General features: G+C 36.7%; 1 protein-coding gene across 8 annotated transcripts in view; it reads left to right on the plus strand.

The window, feature by feature from the left end:
• Positions 1–19,467, plus strand: part of UTRN (utrophin) — a 496,689-nt gene that overhangs the window by 241,919 nt on the left and 235,303 nt on the right. For 7 of the 8 annotated variants that reach the window (XM_034990899.1, XM_034990900.1, XM_034990897.1 and 4 more), the window contains 3 exons: positions 98–215; positions 3,763–3,968; positions 5,552–5,706. In XM_034990899.1, coding sequence (XP_034846790.1) covers positions 98–215; positions 3,763–3,968; positions 5,552–5,706 — 479 coding nt within the window. Of the gene's footprint in view, positions 1–97; positions 216–3,762; positions 3,969–5,551; positions 5,707–19,467 lie in introns of those variants that run through there. The other variant, XM_034990905.1, reaches the window with a different exon arrangement.

Genomic DNA, 19,467 nt, shown 5'->3' on the forward strand with positions numbered 1-19,467 from the left:
AACAATTTTGATGTCCGCACACCAGTTTTGCTCTGTTAGTAGTACCCTTTGGGTAAGGCTTATTCACTTAGATTAATAATCATTTTTTTCTTAACAGATCACAAAGGCTGACTTGGAACAACGCCATCCTCAACTTGATTATGTTTTTACATTGGCACAGAACTTGAAAAATAAAGCTTCCAGTTCAGATGTGAGGACAGCAATCACAGAAAAATGTACGTTTAAAAAAATGTATATATCATCTTCTTTCTCTGAAAATGGTAACACACACACATTTTCACAGATTATTCAACCAGAAATTAATATTATTTGATATTTGATACTCTTAAACTACAGTTTTCCTTTGATTTTTATTTTTTGTGGACCTTGTTACTATTCCTATATGAATTCCTTAAAGTGTTAACGTTATTACTTTTAAGTAATTACTGGTACATTGGATTTTTTTTTCTTTTAAGTTAAGATTTCTTTTTATTTTTAGTTTTTTAAAAAAGATTTATGTATGTATGTACGTATGGGAGACAGAGAGAGCGCATGCATGTGAGTGGGGGGAGGGGCAGAGGGAGAGGGAGGGAGAGAATCCCAAGCAGATCCGACCTGAGCTCGGACACCAACGTGGGGCTTGATCCTCTGACCCTGAGATCACGACCTGAGCCAAAACCAAGAGTGGGACACTTAACTGATGGAGCCACCCAGGCGCTCCAAGTTAGGATTCCTCTTAAAGGAATCAAAAAACAAAAGTTAGAGAAAACATCGGAGTGCAAACCCATGCTTCCATTATAATTAATTAATAAAACCAGATCTTGCTATGTCTTTTAACTTCTCTCCTCCAAATTCATTCCAAAAAGAATTTATTGAGCAACACACTTGTACCTATGGGCCTGGTACTAATTTGGGAATAATTAAGTTAAAAGCAAAATAAAACAAGACAAAAAATAAACATACACAACAACCACAGCAAAGATCCCTGTTTCATTTTGCTTTCTGACTTAAAATCATCTGTTAAATCTGTATGGCATATAAAACAAAGTCTAAATTCTCAAAAATGTCATAAAGGGATAGTCACAGCCTGCTTTCATCATCCCCTCTCCCATACAGCCCTCCACCCACCTGTAGCTGTTCTGTATTTTAGATATTCTTTAAAATGTCCTGGTAGTTCCTAATTATTTGCATTATTTTTTTCCTCTTGGCCTTTTCTCCCCCGGTAAAATTCTACTCAGTAGCTAAAATGTCACCCCCTTTGTGAAGTCTTTCCCACCCTCTACTGGTCCCTGGTGAACTGTATTTTCTATCTTTAGTTCCTGCTGTGGCCTTTCCCCCCACAATGTCAGTGTAGATCTCACAATTATTTTGATTTTCTCCCCCATAGATGGTAAATATTCACCTTTCTGGCCCTAGGGCCTCCCACAGTGTCCAATACAAATTAAGTACTTAATAAATATTTGTGGCAGACTATAAACTGGAAGGTATCTTATTACCTTGTCTAATAGTTCTGAAGAGAAGAAAGTCAAAAGTATGTTTCGATTTTAATATCAATGTGACAGCAGCAATGTTATTGGAAGAAATGAGTTAGCAGAGAACTTTTAGTGTCTCTTTTAATGTTGGTTTATTTTTTACTACATAAGCCATTTTCCTTCTTTCTCCCTCTTTTTTTTTAAGAAAAGATTTATTAATTTATTTGAGAGAGAGAAGAGAGCATGAGCGGGGAGAGGGAGAGAGAATCTCCAGCAGACTCCCTGCTGAGCACTGAGCATGGAGTCTGACACGGGGCCCCAATCCCATGACCCCAAGATCATGACCTGAGTGGAAATAAACCAAGAGTCGGTTGCTCAACCTACTGCACCCCCAGGTGCCCCATTCCTTTTTTTTTTAAAACATTTTATTTATTTATTTGATGGAGAGAGAAAGCACAAGTAGGCAGAGCAGCAAGCAGAGGGAGAAGGAGAAGCAGGCACCCCACTGAGCAGAGAGCCCGATGTGGGTCTCGATCCCAGGACCCTGGGATCATGACCTGAGATGAAGGCAGACGCTTAACTGACTGAGCCACCCAGGAGCCCCATTCCCCCCCCCTTTTTTTTTTAATTGATGGATTCCTTATGCCTGTTCTGGAGTGATTCCACTTCCTGTTACATGGCAGAAGAGCTTCTCTTCTTTAGCGACACCAAACTATTTACAAAGTCCTCTCCATTTTGCTTTTTCTACCATTTTATTTATTTATTTATTTTTTACCACCTCCTATTTGTCCAAACTTTCTTTTAAGGTTTTTGACAAGACTTTTCTTTCTTCTTCTGAATATCTTCCCTTTCCAATTTAACTCCCTCTCTTTGTTTTCTCTCCTTTTTTTATTTGCATAGAGGCTGCATAATCTTTGTCATTATTCATCATATGAAAAAAATATTCTCAGCAGGAGTGTACTGCCTATAATAACCTGCTTTTAGCACTTATTCACAAAGAATAGAACAACTTGCTTATTTTTAATGATAAGCTTGTGATATGTGCTCTCACTTGATGGCTTTCATTTTATTTGTTCAATATTAAAGGATTCTATTAGTAATAGCATTGGTCATAAGTACTTTAAGTAACTTTTTAACTGACAAGTAGAACATTATGATAAATTCATTCTTTCTTTAAGTGAAAAACTTAGGCAATCTATTTAAACTGTTGAACAAGGCATCTTAAAACAGATCAATTCAATGAACAATTTTAAAAAATTATTACATATAAGTATAATTTTCAGTGTTCTGAACAATCTTAAATTGATCACTCTTATGGCTTGCTATAACCTTTTGTTATCCCAAGAATTTTACCAATAGGTCCCAATAGGACTTAGCTGCAATGTTATTTTATAGTTCAGTTCTTGCTGGCCCAGTATTCAACTATTGCTCTACAGTCTGTGAGACATCCAAAGCATCTTCTAGAAGTTTATTTTTAATTTCCTACCTACTTACTATCAGTGGGTTGTTGAAGTCATTCAAAGCTATTGTTGACTAGTGCTTCAGCTCAAGATCTTGAACTACTCATGAAGTAGTCAAAAGTTTAAGTTTCTTTAGATATTTCTTTAGCTCCGTGTTGAAAATGAGAAGAGGACAGAAGGTAGGGAAGAAAAAGGGAGGAGAGTAGACAGAAGAGAGAGAAAGAAAAATAGAAACAATAAAAAGGAAAGAAGAAAAGAAGTAATGTGGATTTTTTTTATGGTAAAGAGCTCCTGGGTACATAGAACTTGAATCTAATTTGCTTTTAGTGTTTCTCTTGAACGTATAAAAATACTTTCTTTTAGACAGGTTTCATGCTACAGTAAAACAAATATGAAAAGTATTCTTAGATAGATTTTTTTCGTTGTAAAATCTTGACAACCTTAGAATATCTCCTTTGAGGATGACAAGTGACTGCATCTGTGTCTTAAAGTTCTGTCATGAAGTATTGTTACACTCTGCCTTCATCAAACCAGGGTCTGTGAATATACATTAGATAGGAATTTATTTTCTTTAGAATTTTTGGTTTATCCATAGTAGATATTTTTATTGTGAGATATTTCAGGGCATTTAAAATAGAATTTAATTCAAGATTCTTCTTCAAGAATAGTCTCGGAAATGTATCAGTTGTGTAGTGTGGCAGACATGTATTAAATTCCCTTAAAATGTATATACCGACCTGCCTTCTTTTTCTTTCCTATTTATAACCTTACTTATGAGAAATTTGGTATCAGGTATTTTTCCCCTTTCCTGATCGTTAGTTTCTGGGATTATTTTTATATGCCTCCTCCAGTGGAAAAGGTCAAGAACCAGTGGGACAGCACTCAGCATGGTGTTGAGTTAAGACAGCAGCAGCTGGAGGATATGATTATCGACAGTCTTCAGTGGGATGACCACAGGGAGGAAACCGAGGAACTGATGAGAAAATATGAGGCTCGACTCTATATTCTCCAACAAGCCCGAAGGGATCCACTTATCAAGCAGATTTCTGATAATCAAGTAAGACTCTTTAGATTTGTGTTTTTTTTGGCATTATCAGTTTGTTGGATGTACTTTTTTGTTCTGTTGTTAACTGTAATCTTTAAGACCTTTGTCATGATGTTTTCACAAGTGCTTAGAATATACATTGAAATTTATATAAAGAATTTGACCAGGAAGGTTTTTGAAAAATTTTGGGAGGTGTAACAAGTAGAAATATACCGGTATACCAGATGTATCGCTTACTGACTCTTTGCAAGTGGAACACAACCATGAACCAGCATCTAGAAAGAGAATATTTTCAGGATCTTGGGAACCCTCCTTTTGCTCTCTTCCATGTCTACCCTGAAGCTTATTTTTGTTTATAAAATTTTCCGAGATTTTCATTTGAGGCTACTGTACTGAACAAATCAGGTAATAAGTTTAGTTTCTTTTAATAGTTTTATAACCAAACTGTTTTATCTATATCGTCAGAATAAGTAACTTTTTCATTGGTTTGAATATAAAGTTGATGATATTGAACATTAATGGTATTTTTTAAGTGCTATTTTAAATTCTCTCTATAATTACAGAAAATATTTTTGAATTAGAGGTTATAGTTTTTAGGTTATATTTTGGCATAACATTTATTTACCCTTCAGAGAGCCTAAGATGAAAGTGTACATTTGTAAAGAATATGTGGGAAACAAAATCTAAAACGTGAGAGCATGTTTTTATAATTCACACATGTAGAAGTTCCATGGTTACAATTTAAAAATGAAGTGGCCAGGTGTCCTGATTTTGTGGATCATTTTCTGTGTTTATGACATCTGCTGATTGTTTTCACCAAATGACTCAAATATAATAATCAGCAAAGCCCTAGGAAACTTAACTAGAGAAATACAATTAAAAGTGAGATCAATGCTTCAATCATCGGGTATTCAGAATATAGCTTTCTAAACAAGAGTGTGGCTCTTTTCTACTCAGACTCTAGGATGTATTTTTTTTTTTTTTTTTTTTTTGCCAGTTGCTATAAAAAGCATTATAGGAACATTCATTTGTCATTTAGATTTCATGGGGAGTATCTTGATCCAGGGGCTCTGAGAGGTGGAAAACCACTGCCTGTGGACACACTCAGCATCTTAAGCGACTCTTAGTAAATCTTGCTTGGCTGCTTGATCCACCCAAGCAGTTAACTTTGTTGACAGACACAGTGACCCAGGGGCACAGAAGACTTCTATATTGTTGGCCATTTTCATTTTTGCCAGAACGTAGAGAGGAACTCTATAGTAAGTTCATTCCTGTATGATGCATGTTGCTAGAAGGATCAGATATATAGCAGAATAAAAAACAAATGGTTTGAGGAAGTAAAATATTTCCCAAAGGAAAAGATAGTCTTTTAATATCATCTGCTGTGTACCTGTTCATTCCTTAGACATTTGCCTTTTTACTTCCACAATTACTTTTATTTAAGCTTATGTTCAAGAGTTTGTCCCATAATTTGCTTTTTTCTTTTGATATTTGTGTCTAAAACATGTTAAAACCTATGGGGAGACCCAGTGTTTTAGGTAGTACTAGTTACTGAGTGACCGAATCTAATAATGACGCCTGCAATTACACCTTAGATATTGCTTCAAGAACTGGGTCCTGGTGATGGTATTGTAATGGCATTCGATAACGTCCTGCAGAAACTGCTGGAGGACTATGGTAGTGATGATACCAGGAATGTGAAAGAAACCACCGAGTACTTAAAAACATCATGGATCAACCTCAAACAAAGGTAACGTGAAGGGCCTGGCAGGTACCTAAATGCATGTAAAGGAGAGAATTTGATTGCTTTGGCTTTCTCATGGAAACATGCCAAATATGTGACTACTAGAAGTACATCTTATTATTATTACTTTTTATTTTTGTATGGTGCTGGGTTAGTATTATCACACTTATACAGAAGGTATATTTATACATTATCTACTTGAATTTCTGCAATGGAGTTTTTCCTTGAATGAGTCTAAACCTTGCCAAAGATCATTTTATGTGTTCTGATTTTTCTATGCCTCCCAGTATTACCTGGTATACATCCTGTAGTACTCTGGGGGTAAGGACTGGTTAGGTATTTGCAGATGCATTAGGGTAATATTATCCCTAATTATAATTAAAATAATGTGGGGCGCCTGGGTGGCTCAGTCGGTTAAGTATCTGCCTTCGGCTTAGGTCATGATCTCAGGGTCCTCTGCTCAGCGGGGAGCCTGCTTCTCCCTCTGCCTTCCACTTCCCCTGCTTGTGCTCTCTCTCTGTCAAATAAATATTTAAAATCTTTAAAAGAATAAAAAAAAATAATTAAAATAGTGTGCTATTTGGCCAGGTCATCCTTAGTTGAAGCTGAGAACACATGGATCCAAGGCCAGACTTCTGAAATATACTATGTATATTTAGGGCTTCAACTAATTTGTTTTCTTTCCATTACTCTGTCTAGTCAGTATATTTGGAACAGTCTAAAATAGCATATGTGTTTATAAGAGAGATTTTTCTGTCACTTGAACACCTAGGGTCTGAGGAACTATAAACAGTGGTTAGCATCTCTTTAAGATAGCATATTTATATTCATCATCGGGAAAAAGTGTTTACTTCTTGCACGGTACTGGGAATGCCTGTGTCTAATGAAATTATGGTTTCACACACGTCTTTATATATTCAGATATAACCGCCTGAAAGCTAATTTGTATCAAAACACATTTATTTTGTAGTGAATAAAATGGATAATACTAGAACACTTTATGATGCATGTTACTGGTAATAAAGTTTGGCCAAGCATTTAATAACAGTTTGACATGGAGGTGTTTTATACCTTTTTAGAATGTCATTTTTAGTTAGGGTCTGTAAAATAGATTTTAGATTTTTGGGAAACTCAAAGACAAGAATTATGAGGCAGTATATGAGTGTGAATATATATATATGTTGCTAAATATACCTAGGATTCTGGAGGAAATAAGACTAGGGTAGCAAATACAACACTTTGAAGTAGTTAAAGCAAAAGATAGCTATAATACTGCTCTTTCTAGCATTTTAGTACAACTGTTTTCTTCTGTTGTAGCAGCTTACTTGGATATAGTAAGGATTCCCAAACTAAGGCAGGGAAGAGGATGAATTAAAAACGGCTTTAAAGTATAAAGTTCCTGTTACAGGATAATGAATCCTAGGGATGTAACGCACAGCATGGTGACCATAGTTAACAAGATTTTATTGTGTATTTGAACGTTACCAAGTAGATCTTAAAAGTTCTCATCACAAGAGAAAAAAATGTGTAGCCATGTGTGGTGGTAGATGTTAACTAAACTTATTGTGTTATTCATTTTGCAATATATACTTACATCCAGTCATTATGTTCTACACCTAAAACTAGTACGATATTATGTGTTAATTATATCTCAGTTAAGACATACAGCTTTAATACTAAGATAGTCCTTAAGTATACTTGATCTGCGTGTTTCCAAAAATCCATATGTAAGAATTATAACTTTGTTTTTGTTGTAAATGATACCAGAAAAACTGATCACTTAGGAATGTGAAGCCTGCTTTATTTAGCACCTCCAATTCTTTTTTTTTTTTTTTTTTTTTGCTTTTACTTGGTAAATATTTTAAGACAGCCTACAGCAGCAGTTAGATTAGATGGTAGAGGCAGTTAAAAATGAATTATATTCCAAGGTGATCTTTCATTCATCAGAGCTAAGACAAGCACACTGTTCCAATTTTATGGTAGTTACAAGTCATTGTGCTTATACTATTTTCTTCTGCATTTTTGGGGGGAATACATCAACATTAAAATTTAGACATGATTTAGGTATATTGCTATCTATAAAGCAGGGAAAATACAAAACTGTAGCTCACAGGATCCTTTTCATGAGTGACAGCTGGGGTTTCTATGTATTGTGAGGATTTTCTCTTTTAAACACAGTGATATTTGCAATTTTTAACTGTTTTAATTGGAGACATTTCTAGAATATACAAATCTTTCCTTGCCTTAAACAAAACATATGAACTTATAAGAACCATTTTTAAAAAAAAATTCTTGGCATTATTGTTATGAAGATAGAATTAAGGAACTTTAAGAGCTACACACAATCTTACAGTGCATTTAAGCCAGTGTTTCTCAACATTTTTACATCATCAACCCCCAAAGAGCCTTGTTAGATCCCCACTCCCATGAAATTTTCATACCATGGTTATACTGTGTATCTGATTCTATACTTTATAGTTGTGCTTTATAGATAAAAAGCGTAGATTTTTCCACTCCCTGCCCCAACCCTGCCTCACCAAAGAACCATTTCTCACCTCCCTTGAGAATGTGTGGCCTAATGTAATGCTCTCAGGCTCAGAGAAGGTGAATGACATGTTCAAAGTCACGTAGCATAGCCAAGATGATATTTTTCTATCCTAAGTTATGATAATGTTCTTCCTGCTCTGAGTTCTGAAGAATTGGTAGTAATTTATTCAGGCTGCTATGCTTTGTGAGATTTTCTGCTTTATTTTTAGTGTATGAATTTTATTGGGTGTCTTGCCATTGTCAGGCTCTGTGCTAATATCCTCACATGCATTATTTTATGTAATCCTCAAATCATAATAGACAGGCAGCATTTTCATCAACGCTGTGTCAGTGAATAAACTGAAGCAGAGGAAAGTTAAGGAGGACCCGAGATCACACAGCTCATAAGCGCAGAGCTGAGACTGATATCCAAACCTTTTTAACTGTGCAGTCAGGCGTTCTTTAAAAATAATTTTGTTTTCCTCCTTTGTTATCAGAATGTCAGTGATTGCTGGTGACTGCTCTGTGGACCCGCCTCTCGGATCTGTCTGTGATTCCACTTACTGTTTATCTGTGTCGAGTTTGGAAACCAGATCTGATTAAAGATATGGGGGCCTCTACTATGAATAATGTAACACTCTTCAGTATGTGTCCATTGTGCCCTCTGCAGTGGTCACAGAGAGGCCTTATATGAGGGCTCTCTTATCTTCCAGCCGTATTCTGTATATGCGTCATTGTCAGCCAAATTCGGGGGGGCGGTGAAGGGTTATTATACTTGCTCATGGAACACTGTCATTGTGGCATAATGTGTGAAGTTTAATATCAGCTTTCAAAGGAAATGTTTTGTAAGAATTGCAATTGGCCTAAGTAATTTGGCCATTCTCAGTTACAGGGCCTCATTCCCTTATCTCCGATGCCAAAATCCAATACGCTCTGATAACAGAAAGCTTTGAATTGATATGAGGCTGTTTATTATAGTCTTTATTTATCCTGGTTAGTATAAATAGCCTTGTTCCTAGCTGTAGAAGTATTAATGTGTTTGCTGCCTCAGACCCTACTTGTGTGTAATATGTCATACAGATACATTCATAATAATAATTTTTTATTGTATGGAAAATTCTTAATTCTGAAACATAACTAGCTCCCGATATGTTGGATTCTGCAAACAAAAGGCCCGTCTCTAATTTTTTTTTTTTAAGATTTTATTTATTTGAGAGCGAGAGAGAGTGAGCATGAGTCGGGGTGGGGGGCAGAAGGAGAAGCAGACTCCCCGCTGAGCAAGGAACCTGATGTGGGGCTTGATCCCAGGACCCGGGGATCATGACCTGAGCCGAAGGCAGATGCCAACTGAGCCACCCAGGTGCCCCCTGTCTCTAACATTTTTAACTAACTGATATACATTGACCACTGCTCTTTCCATCTGTGACATGTTTTCCCCCTGTGTCTCTTAATGCCAATTAAGAAATGTTTTAGTGTAAATTGAGATGTATTGGAAGTTGAAAAGTGCTCGTAGTAACTTTTGAGGTGTGAGTGCCTGATTTGGGTCTGAAATGTCGTTTAGCCCCAGAGTGCCTATGTATGTGTATATGTATGTGTACATGTATACTCCATACATGCATGCACATACGTTAACACACACCTAGTTAACTATGTTGAAATATTGTAAAGCAAATGAGACAATACAGTTTTGTGCTATAAGGAATATCTTATACATTATTAATCACTATGTGGTGGGAAGATGAAAGATTCTCTGCAACGAGTCTGCTTTCTTTCTGATCCATGGATATGCTGTCAGTGAGGCTGGTGGTGGAGCTGAGACAGATTTGAATAGGATCACAGGTAACATCAGAATCCTGGTGGGTGGGGGCAGGGAGCTTCCTGGTGGAACTTTAGTTTTGCTGGGCAGTGATGACGGCCTGTTTGTGGTTTATAATAATAAATGTTTAGCAATGCTTATCTACTCAGAGGCAAGTAGAAAGAATGCAGATGGAAGATCGGGAGCAGGGAAGAGGAAGGTGTTTGTAAAGGAGTGGAACCAGAGATGGCTCCTAGTCCATAATTGTGTCTAAGATCTCCCTTCTGCTGAGCTCTGCAGTCCCTCCCTGTGGCTTGGCAGGCAGATCTTGAGTTGACTTTCAGACACTACTTACTTTTGAAGTAGTGAGCAACCATTATAACTGTTATGCAGTGACCATGGGCCTGGAGGTCAGTATATGAATGTAATGGACAAATGTCTTGTGCTTTGAAAGAGGAGGATTTTGCCTGGAAGGTGGGAGAACAGTGGCCTGAAAGTATCAGTGAAAAGCAAGGAAGAGGACATTTATTCCAGCAACTCACCCTGAGGCATGTAGGATCTGTGAGGAAAAAGAAAAAAAACTTAATTAAAAGTTTTCCAGGGGGAATTGATGGTCCTAAGGAAACCAATTTCACTTAAGATAAGATGAAGGAGTTGATCTGTGGTCTGCTGATCATAGAATAGATTTCTGGACATAACAGAAGAAGGGCTTGGGGGTGAATTGGGGCAGATTGGGGAAGGTGCAGAGTAGTATTGGAGTTACAGTCCAATATTGGTTGGCTGATGAAGACCGGATATTTGGTAGTGATTTAGCTAAAAGGGAAATAGGATGTGGTGATGTAGATTCTGTCACGGATATAGCTCTTAAATAGTTGCTTGTGGAGGTGGCAGTCCTAGGGAGAGCTGCTCCTTTGGGTTATATACAAGGTGGAGGGTAGGCATCATGGAGTGGGTGTGGGGCCAGTGGGGGCTCCTTTCTTGAGCTTCCCAATTGGTGTAGCATTAGCAGTTTATAACAGTATCCCATCGAGTGAATATTTAAGTGCTTGATGATGATGACCCAATCTCTGGGTCACCAAAAGACCATAGATTGGAGGGTATATTTGCAGGTACTAATTCTTATCAAATCAACTGCATTTCCCCAAAGGGTGCTTTAATACATTTTTTTTTAGCTCGTTTTATTTTATTTACGAAAGAACAAAATTACCTTGTGAAAATATCCATTGAAAAGCTTAAAAAATTGTTTCATTATAAGTTTTCTACATGCCACTCAAACTTCTGATGCCACTATTTTCCTCCCAAAAGAGATAAATATATTTAAATCTCACGTAACTGTAAAGGTCACCTTTTAAGTATACCAAAATTTAGCAACATATATCCGTGGGTTTCTGAAGGTATTCTTTTCCATTAAAATAGAAAAAAATAGGGGCATCTGGGTGGCTCAGTCAGTTCAACGGCTGCCTTCAGCTCAGGTCATGATCCCAGGGTCTTGGGATTGAGTCCGCATCCGGCTCCCTGCTCAGCGGGGAGTCTGCTTCTCCCTCTCCATCTCTTGCACTCTCTCTGTCTCTTTCTCTCAAATAAATAAAATCTTAAAAAAAAAAAAGACATATCTAGTTGCATTCACTCTTTTAACCAATTATAAGTACATGCACACTGGATCAATATAGTATATCTTGTAGCTTAAAATATCAAGTATTACATAACATCTTTAAAATACCATTAAAAAAGTCAGTTATGTGGGTGGCCATGTTTTGTTATGCTACAAAATAACTATAAGCTATTTTGTAGAATATCAGTTGCTTTTATAGCAGAAATCTCTTTAAAAGCTGAGAGTTTACATTTAAAAAATCCCAGTTCCCTTTAAGATAAACTATTATAAATCTGTCACCCATGGATTCCTCGAATCTTTTATGAGAAGCTTTCTATATTTTCAGTGTGCACCATTTCTTGTCCCAAAGAATTCTATAGTCTGTTACTCCTGTTGGAAGTAAAAATTGTTTCTGCTAAAGTTACTCTAGAAGAGTGTTTATCTTCTAGGCTTTCCACCTATCCTTATTCTTTATGATTTATAGGTTAAAAAAGATTTTTTAAAAAAATCTTCTCTGCCTTTGTCTAGTAGCCACAATTCCCTAAACTTGAAATCCGTTTTTTTTTGTTTTTTTTTTTTTCCCCCTGTAACAGCGCTCCTTCCCCTGTATTTTCCCATTACATTTCTCAGAACCTCCTCTGGCTCTTCTGATCTTGAGATGTAGCAACCTGAACTGCCGGATATATAAACTCTTCCCTGAGAATTGTAGACAAATGTGAGTTCAGTGCTGGATGTTATCTTAGGAACTTGCACACGAATACTTCCCGACCTCCTTGCTGCCTGCACTGCACTCATCTCTCCCCATCAGTAACATTTCGTTTACATGCAGTGATTCTTGATGAAGCTGGATTTGAAGCTAGGGATGGGGTGAGAATGGAGGATCTCTTCTAGGAAGTTTTATAATCTCAGTGATGGATTATGTAGTTTTAAAAGGATCCCTGGAGACTCTGAAACTCCTTTACTCATCTAGTCCAAGCAACTTATTTTAAGGATGGAAAAAATAATTGGAGATTTGAAGTGATTTATCCCAAGCCATATAACCAGTAAATGGCAGAGGTGGTAGAATTAGGTCGTTTTCTTCTGAGAGCAATGTGCAAATGGTATTAAAGTTAATTTATTAGCCTGTGCGATAAAATGTGCATACATATTCCTGAACCTCTCATTTTGGCAATTATTTTTGACCTCATGGTAGTATGATAAATCATGTGAAATTCCTTGAAAATGGATAAAAATTCTTGTAGTGCCCAGTATACCATACTCTAGCATTGGATCTAATTTTTTTTTTTTTTTTAAGATTTTATTTATTCATTTGAAACACAGAGATACATAGAGAGAGAGAGAGCATGAGCAGGGGGACAGGCAGAGGGAGAGGGAGAAGTAGGCTCCCCACTGAGCCAGGAGCCCCATGTGGTGCTTGATCCCAGGACCCTGGGATCATGACCTGAGCCGAAGGCAGATGCTTAACCATCTGAGCCACCCAGGCGCCCCACATTGGATCTAGTTTTAAGAAGACTAACATGGGTGGTATGTTACCTTTGAGCTATATTCTATTTGAAATTGCATATGAAGTTATAGTAAAAAATCAGACTATAAAGTAATATACACTATGATTATAAGGTTTTAAAATGTATATTTATTGGGGTGCCTGGGTGGCTCAGTTGTTAAGCGTCTGCCTTCAGCTCAGGTCATGATCCCAGGGTCCTGGGATCGAGCCCCTCATCGGGCTCCCTGCTCGGCGGGAAGCCTGCTTCTCCCTCTCCTACTCCCCCTGCTTGTGTTCTCTCTCTCGCTATCTTTCTCTCTGTCAAATAAATAAATAAAATCTTAAAAAAAATAAAAAAATAAAGTATGTATTTATTGTAATAATATGAAGACAATTTGGACTGCTGTAAATAGAGTTTCTAGTATGTTCATTATTTTTAATAATTGATTACATTGGTGATCAAAAAATCTGACATGCAGATATATGTGCACTCAAAAAAATTCTCCAGGACTTTTATTATTTGCCTACTGCACATTTGCACGCTGTTGGCAAAATTAATTTCCCAATATTTCACTCCATTCATGTACAAGATTAGGGAAAATATTATTTATTGAGTGTTTACCGTATCTTGATACATTTATGGGTGTATACCTCATTTTGTCCTTAAAATATTGCAGGAAGGAAGATGTTCTTTCTATTTTTGTAATCGTTTATTCAGTACATACTTGAGTTGCTACTGTGTGTAGGCCCTGGGGGTACCAAGTGCACTGATGATTCAGAAACTTCAAGCAGATAACAAAAAAAAAAATAGTCACTTTCACTCATGATTGGAGATTTGATGCGGTGGCAGAATATCTTCCAAAGGTGGGACTATCGTGGATCATCTGAGTGGGCCTGGTTATTCCATGCATCTTTCAAAGTGAAGACGAAAGGAGTCAGGAGCCAAGGAATATGGGTGACCTCCAGCCAGAAGCTGGAAATGACAAGGAGAAAGAACTCTCTCTAGAGCCTCCACAAAGGAACACAGCCCTGCTGACAACTTGATTTCAGTCCAGTGAGCCCTGTTTCAGAAACTAACTGACAGAACTGTGAGATGATAAATTTAGGTTGCTCTAAGCCACTGAGTTTGTGGTGATTTGTGACAGCAGGATGGCACACTAATAGGGTAAGGGACATCATGCCATGGGTGGAGTGAGGTGCCCTAGAAGGTGTCTGCACCAAGTTCTGGAGGGAAGGTAGAAATTAATTAGGTCAGACGGGGAAGGTTAGTGGGAATGGGGAGGGGGAGGAAGGATATTTAAGGTAAAAGAAGTAAAAAGTAGGAAAAAATAAAACAAGACGAAATCAGAGAGGGAGACAAACCACAGGAGATTCTTAATTGTAGGAAACAAACTGAGGGTTGCTGGAGGGAAGGGAGGTGGGGCTATGGGGTAACTGGATGATGGACATTAAGGAGGGCATGTGATGTAATGAGCACTGGGTGACTGATGAGTCACTGACCTCTACCTCTGAAACTGATAATTCACTATATGTTAATTAATTGAACTTAAATTAAAAAATAAAAATTAAAAAAAAGTACAGCTCTGGACTGAGGGTCAATAACTGCTTCATTTTTATAGGTAAATAACCCCATAGGACTCTCAGACATTGCATCCTTTTGCTTCTAGTCTGGGCATTCTTAAGGTTTAATGGAGGTGATCTATAATGATCGGCTTTTACATTAGCTGTTTGCCACATAACCTATTTTATACATATGACTAGTCTTAAAAATAAATGATACTGATTCTGTAGAATGAAAGTGTTTGACTTTATCAAATTATATAGTCATTAATTTCATGTGAGTGTTGGGCTGCCTATTCACAGTTGATTAATTGCATGTGTGTACTCATTTAATTTTTTGCGTTTAGGTACCTTTTTGGCACAACCTTTTTTTTTTTTTTTGGTTTTTCTTAATACTTTTTTTCTGTTGATATTTTAAAAATTGAAAACATGGGTGGGGTTAGGTGGAAGATAAAACGCCAGCCACCACACTAACCACCCAAATTCGAGGGGGTAGCTTCTAAATTTTAGAAAGTAAAGAAATATATACATATGATTTAAAAAATTAGAAGTACTTAAAGGTTTATTACAAAATATAGCGGTTCTCTCACTACTCACTCCTTAGGGACAAGTCCTTTTTCTTCTTTTGGCTTCTCCTTATGTCATTTATACATTTCCATATTCTACATAAAATGAGTGTACTATTATATTCCAAAACATCAGTATTAGACACTGTCTATTGATATACTGTTCTGGTAAACGTACAGGATATAGCTTTCTCATGCTACCATTCTCTTACCTTCCTCATCATTGAATTTTTTTTCACTTTTTTTTGTTATGGTAAAATACACATAACATAAAATTTACAGTCTTAACCATTCTTAGGTATACAGTTCACTGGTAGTAAATATTCATGCTGTTATGCAACCATCATCACCATCCGTCCCCATAGCTCTTTTCACCTTGCAAAATGAAAACTCTGTACTCATTAGACAATAACTCCCTATTCTTTCTTTCCCCCCACCCCTGGCGACCACCATTCTACTCTCTGTCTGTGAATTTGACTACTCTAAGTACCTCATATAAGTGGAATCATACAGTATTTGTGTCTTTGTAACTAGCTTATTTCGCTTAGTAGAATGTGCTCAAGGTTCATCCATTTTGTAGCAGATGTCAGAATTTCTTTCCTTTTTAAGGCTGAATAATATTCCATTGTAGGTATATATTACATTTTGCTTATCGATGAACACTTGGTTGCTTCCACATTTTACCTATTGTGAATAATGCTGCTATGAATATGGGTGCACAAATATCTTTTCAAGACCCCATTTTCAATTTTTTGGCTGTATGCCCAAAAGTGGAATTGCTAGATCATATGTTAATTCTATTTTTAATTTTTTGAGGAATCACTAGATTGTTTTCCCACAGTGGCTATACCATCTCATTGCTGAATTTTTAGATAAACAGATATTCAGTGTTGACATTGTTATATATGTTTAAGCATCATTAACAGCCAAGCACTGAAGTTTATTATAATTTTGCTTCCTCTCTGTTTTTTTTCACCTGGAATTCGTAATTGCCTTGCTTTTATGTGCTTCGGTTTCATTGCACCTGTTACTAATTCGTCCCACATTTTCCAAAGGTCTGACAGTATAATTTCCCACAAAGCAATCACAATAAGCGGTCTATCACTTCTAATATTTTTTTCTTAGAGACGTTTCTTCTGTAGACATACTTTCTAGGCCTGCTGCACAGCCATAATCCTAGGGATATTCTGTACTTTCCTCCTAGTTTGGAATCCCTATTTCCTGGATTTTATGTGTTTTTTGTTTGTTTGTTTTTGTGTGTATTTTTCTTTTCTCTTTTGGGTTATTTCCTTATTTTGTCAGAGTGTATCCTTCATTAGTTTTGTCAAGTTAAAATAAGAAAACATAGCAGTTGGAATGGTGATGACAGCCCTCACCTGGCCCAATTCATCACTGTCTCTTCTGACATCTCTTTCACCATTAGCACGAGGGCCTGTTTGCTTCTCCCTCTCTTGGATCTCTTGTTTTTATACTTCTCCTGTCTTTTTTTTTTCCTTGATTTACAAACTGGTTTTTGTGGAGGCCATCTCTCAGTAGCTTCTTGAAAACTGGTGTTTGGGAAGTAAGTTTAAAGACATTATAAATAGATTGTCATTATTCTATAAATACTTATTATAAAACTGTAATAAGGACTCTGAGAAATATGGAGATATATAAGACTGCTTCTGCCCATAGTGAGTCTACAGAACACAAGAACAGAAAGCAAACCCATGTAATACCGTCAAAGTAAAATTTAAGCGTGAAACAAGATCACAATCCAAGGGCTTTTCCAGGATACATGTGATTAATTTCTGTATAGAGAGGAGTAATGACCTTTTATGAACTCAGAGCAAGGAAATCTAATTGCTCTGGGATGTTCTAAAAAACGTAGACCTTAACCCTAAGGATCGGTAGGATTTTGGTAAGTGGAGGTGGTCAGAAGGATATTTTTATGTGTGTATGAAGTTTTGGGATGGGCACAGCCTTAAGAATATCCTAGAGAAAAAGGAGCATACCATGTTGACCTGAACAGAGTATTGGAGAGAACTGGGGGATAAGCTAGAAAAGTGAATTAGTGATAGATTGTGGAGGACATTGAGTTTCAGGAAAAGCAATTTGGGTTTATTCTGTAGCTAGCCAAACACTATTGGAGTTTTTTTGTTTTTTTTTTTAAAGATTTTATTTATTTATTTGACAGAGAGAGACACAGTGAGAGAGGGAACACAAGCCGGGGGAGTGGGAGAGGGAGAAACAGGCTCCCCACAGAGCAGGGAGCCTGATGCGGGACTCGATCCCAGGACCCTGGGATCATGACCTGAGCTGAAGGCAGTCGCTCAACCAACTGAGCCACCCAGGCGCCCCTATTGGAGTTTTTTTAGTAGATGAGTGCTCAGATGAGGTTGATGACTTTCTAGAATGGCTGAAGAATAGAAACAGCTTTTGTGTCTGACTTTTTTCTCTTAGCAGAATGCATTTGAGATTCCATCCCTGTTGTTGCATCCGTCAGTTGTTTATTGAGTAGTATCCCATGGTATGCATATACCACAGTTTATCTGTTTACTGCTTGATGACATTTGGGTTATTACCTGTTTGGGGCCATTATGAATAAAGTTTTGCATATGGGTTTTGTGTGAGTATATGTTTTCATTTCTTTTGAGTAAATACTTAGGAGTAGGATTGCTGGATTGTTCTTGAGTACATGGTGAACTTTATTAAAAAAATCTGCCAAACTGTTTTTTAATGGCGGTACCATTTTACACTCCCACTTGGAATGTATGAGAGTTGCAGTTAGTTACTCTGCATTCTCACCGGCACTTGGTATAGTCATTTTCTTAAAGCTATTCTAATGTAGTGATATCTCACTGTGGTTTGAATTTACATTTCTCTGATGATTAATGATGTGAGTATCTTTTCGTGTGCTTATTTGCCACCCATATATCTTCTGTGATCTCTGTTTAAATCTTTTACCTATTTATTTAAAAAATTTGTTTATTGTTGTGTGAAGAAGATACATGTTCATTATAAATGCAAAGAATACAGAAAAAGTACAAACAGGAAAGTAAACCACCTTAAATCCCAGCACCTAGAAATAACTTTTAATATTAACATTCCTGACATTTATCCTTTTATCTGTGTATACACAGTCCTGTATATAGGACAGGTAGATGGATGCATGATGGATGGATAGATGAGTGGATGAAATAGAAAATATATATAAATGAGATATTACACATGCTGACTTTTTATTGTGATGTAGTTCATATAGCATGAAATTAACCCTATTAAAGTGTACAGATCAGAGTTTAGTATATTCACCATGCTGTGCAACCATCATAATACTCTAAATTTCAGAACATTGTATCATCCCAAGAAGAAACCGAATACCCAGTTAGCAGTCAGTCCCCATTGCCTTCCACTCCAGTCCTAGGCAACAACTAATCTCTTTTCTCTCTGTGTAGACTTACCTCTTTTGGACATTTCATATAAATATGAATGGAATCACACAATATGTGGTCTTTTGTGTCTGGCTTCGCTCACTCAGCATGTTTTCAAGGTTCATACATGTTACAACAAGTAGTACTTTATTCCTTTTTATGGTTGAATAATTCAAGTATGGGTATACAACATTTTATCTATCCATTTCTTTATCGATGGACTTTGGGTTGATTGTATTATTTGGCTATAATAAATAATGATGCTATCTGAAAACTTGTACACAAGTTTTTGTGTAGATATATGTTTTCAGTTCCCTTGGGTTTAAACACCTAGGGTGTAATTGTTAGTATCCATTTTTAATTTTTTTTTTTTTTGAGAGAGAGAGAGAGAGTGGCACAGGGAGAGGGAGAGGGAGAGAGAGAGAATTTTAACTGGCTCCATGCCCAGCGCGGAGCCCTGTGCAAGGCTTGATCTCACGACACTGAGATCATGATCTGAGCTGAAACCAAGTCATACGCTTAACCGACTGAGCCACCCAGGTGCACCTAAAATTACTTGTTTTCTTCTTATGAAGCTTTGAGGTATATAAAGTTTTAAAGATTGAATTTACAGATATATCTATCTCTTAAATCCTGCAACTCCATATTTCTGTGTATTAATTTTGATGTAGATTTAATGAAGGGTTTCTAAAAGCTTGACTTACCAGTGTTTTTCAAATTTAATATTATTAAATCAGCTTAAAGAACAAATTTGTATTGATCTGAGTTATTTTAAAATAGGTAAATTAAGCCCTTTAAATTATTTTCATTTTATCTTAAGTATTTCTTCTGAT

Source organism: Mirounga leonina, unplaced genomic scaffold (genome assembly GCF_011800145.1).
Source record: "Mirounga leonina isolate KUSES-001 unplaced genomic scaffold, KU_Mleo_1.0 Mir_53, whole genome shotgun sequence".
Lineage (NCBI taxonomy): Eukaryota > Metazoa > Chordata > Mammalia > Carnivora > Phocidae > Mirounga > Mirounga leonina.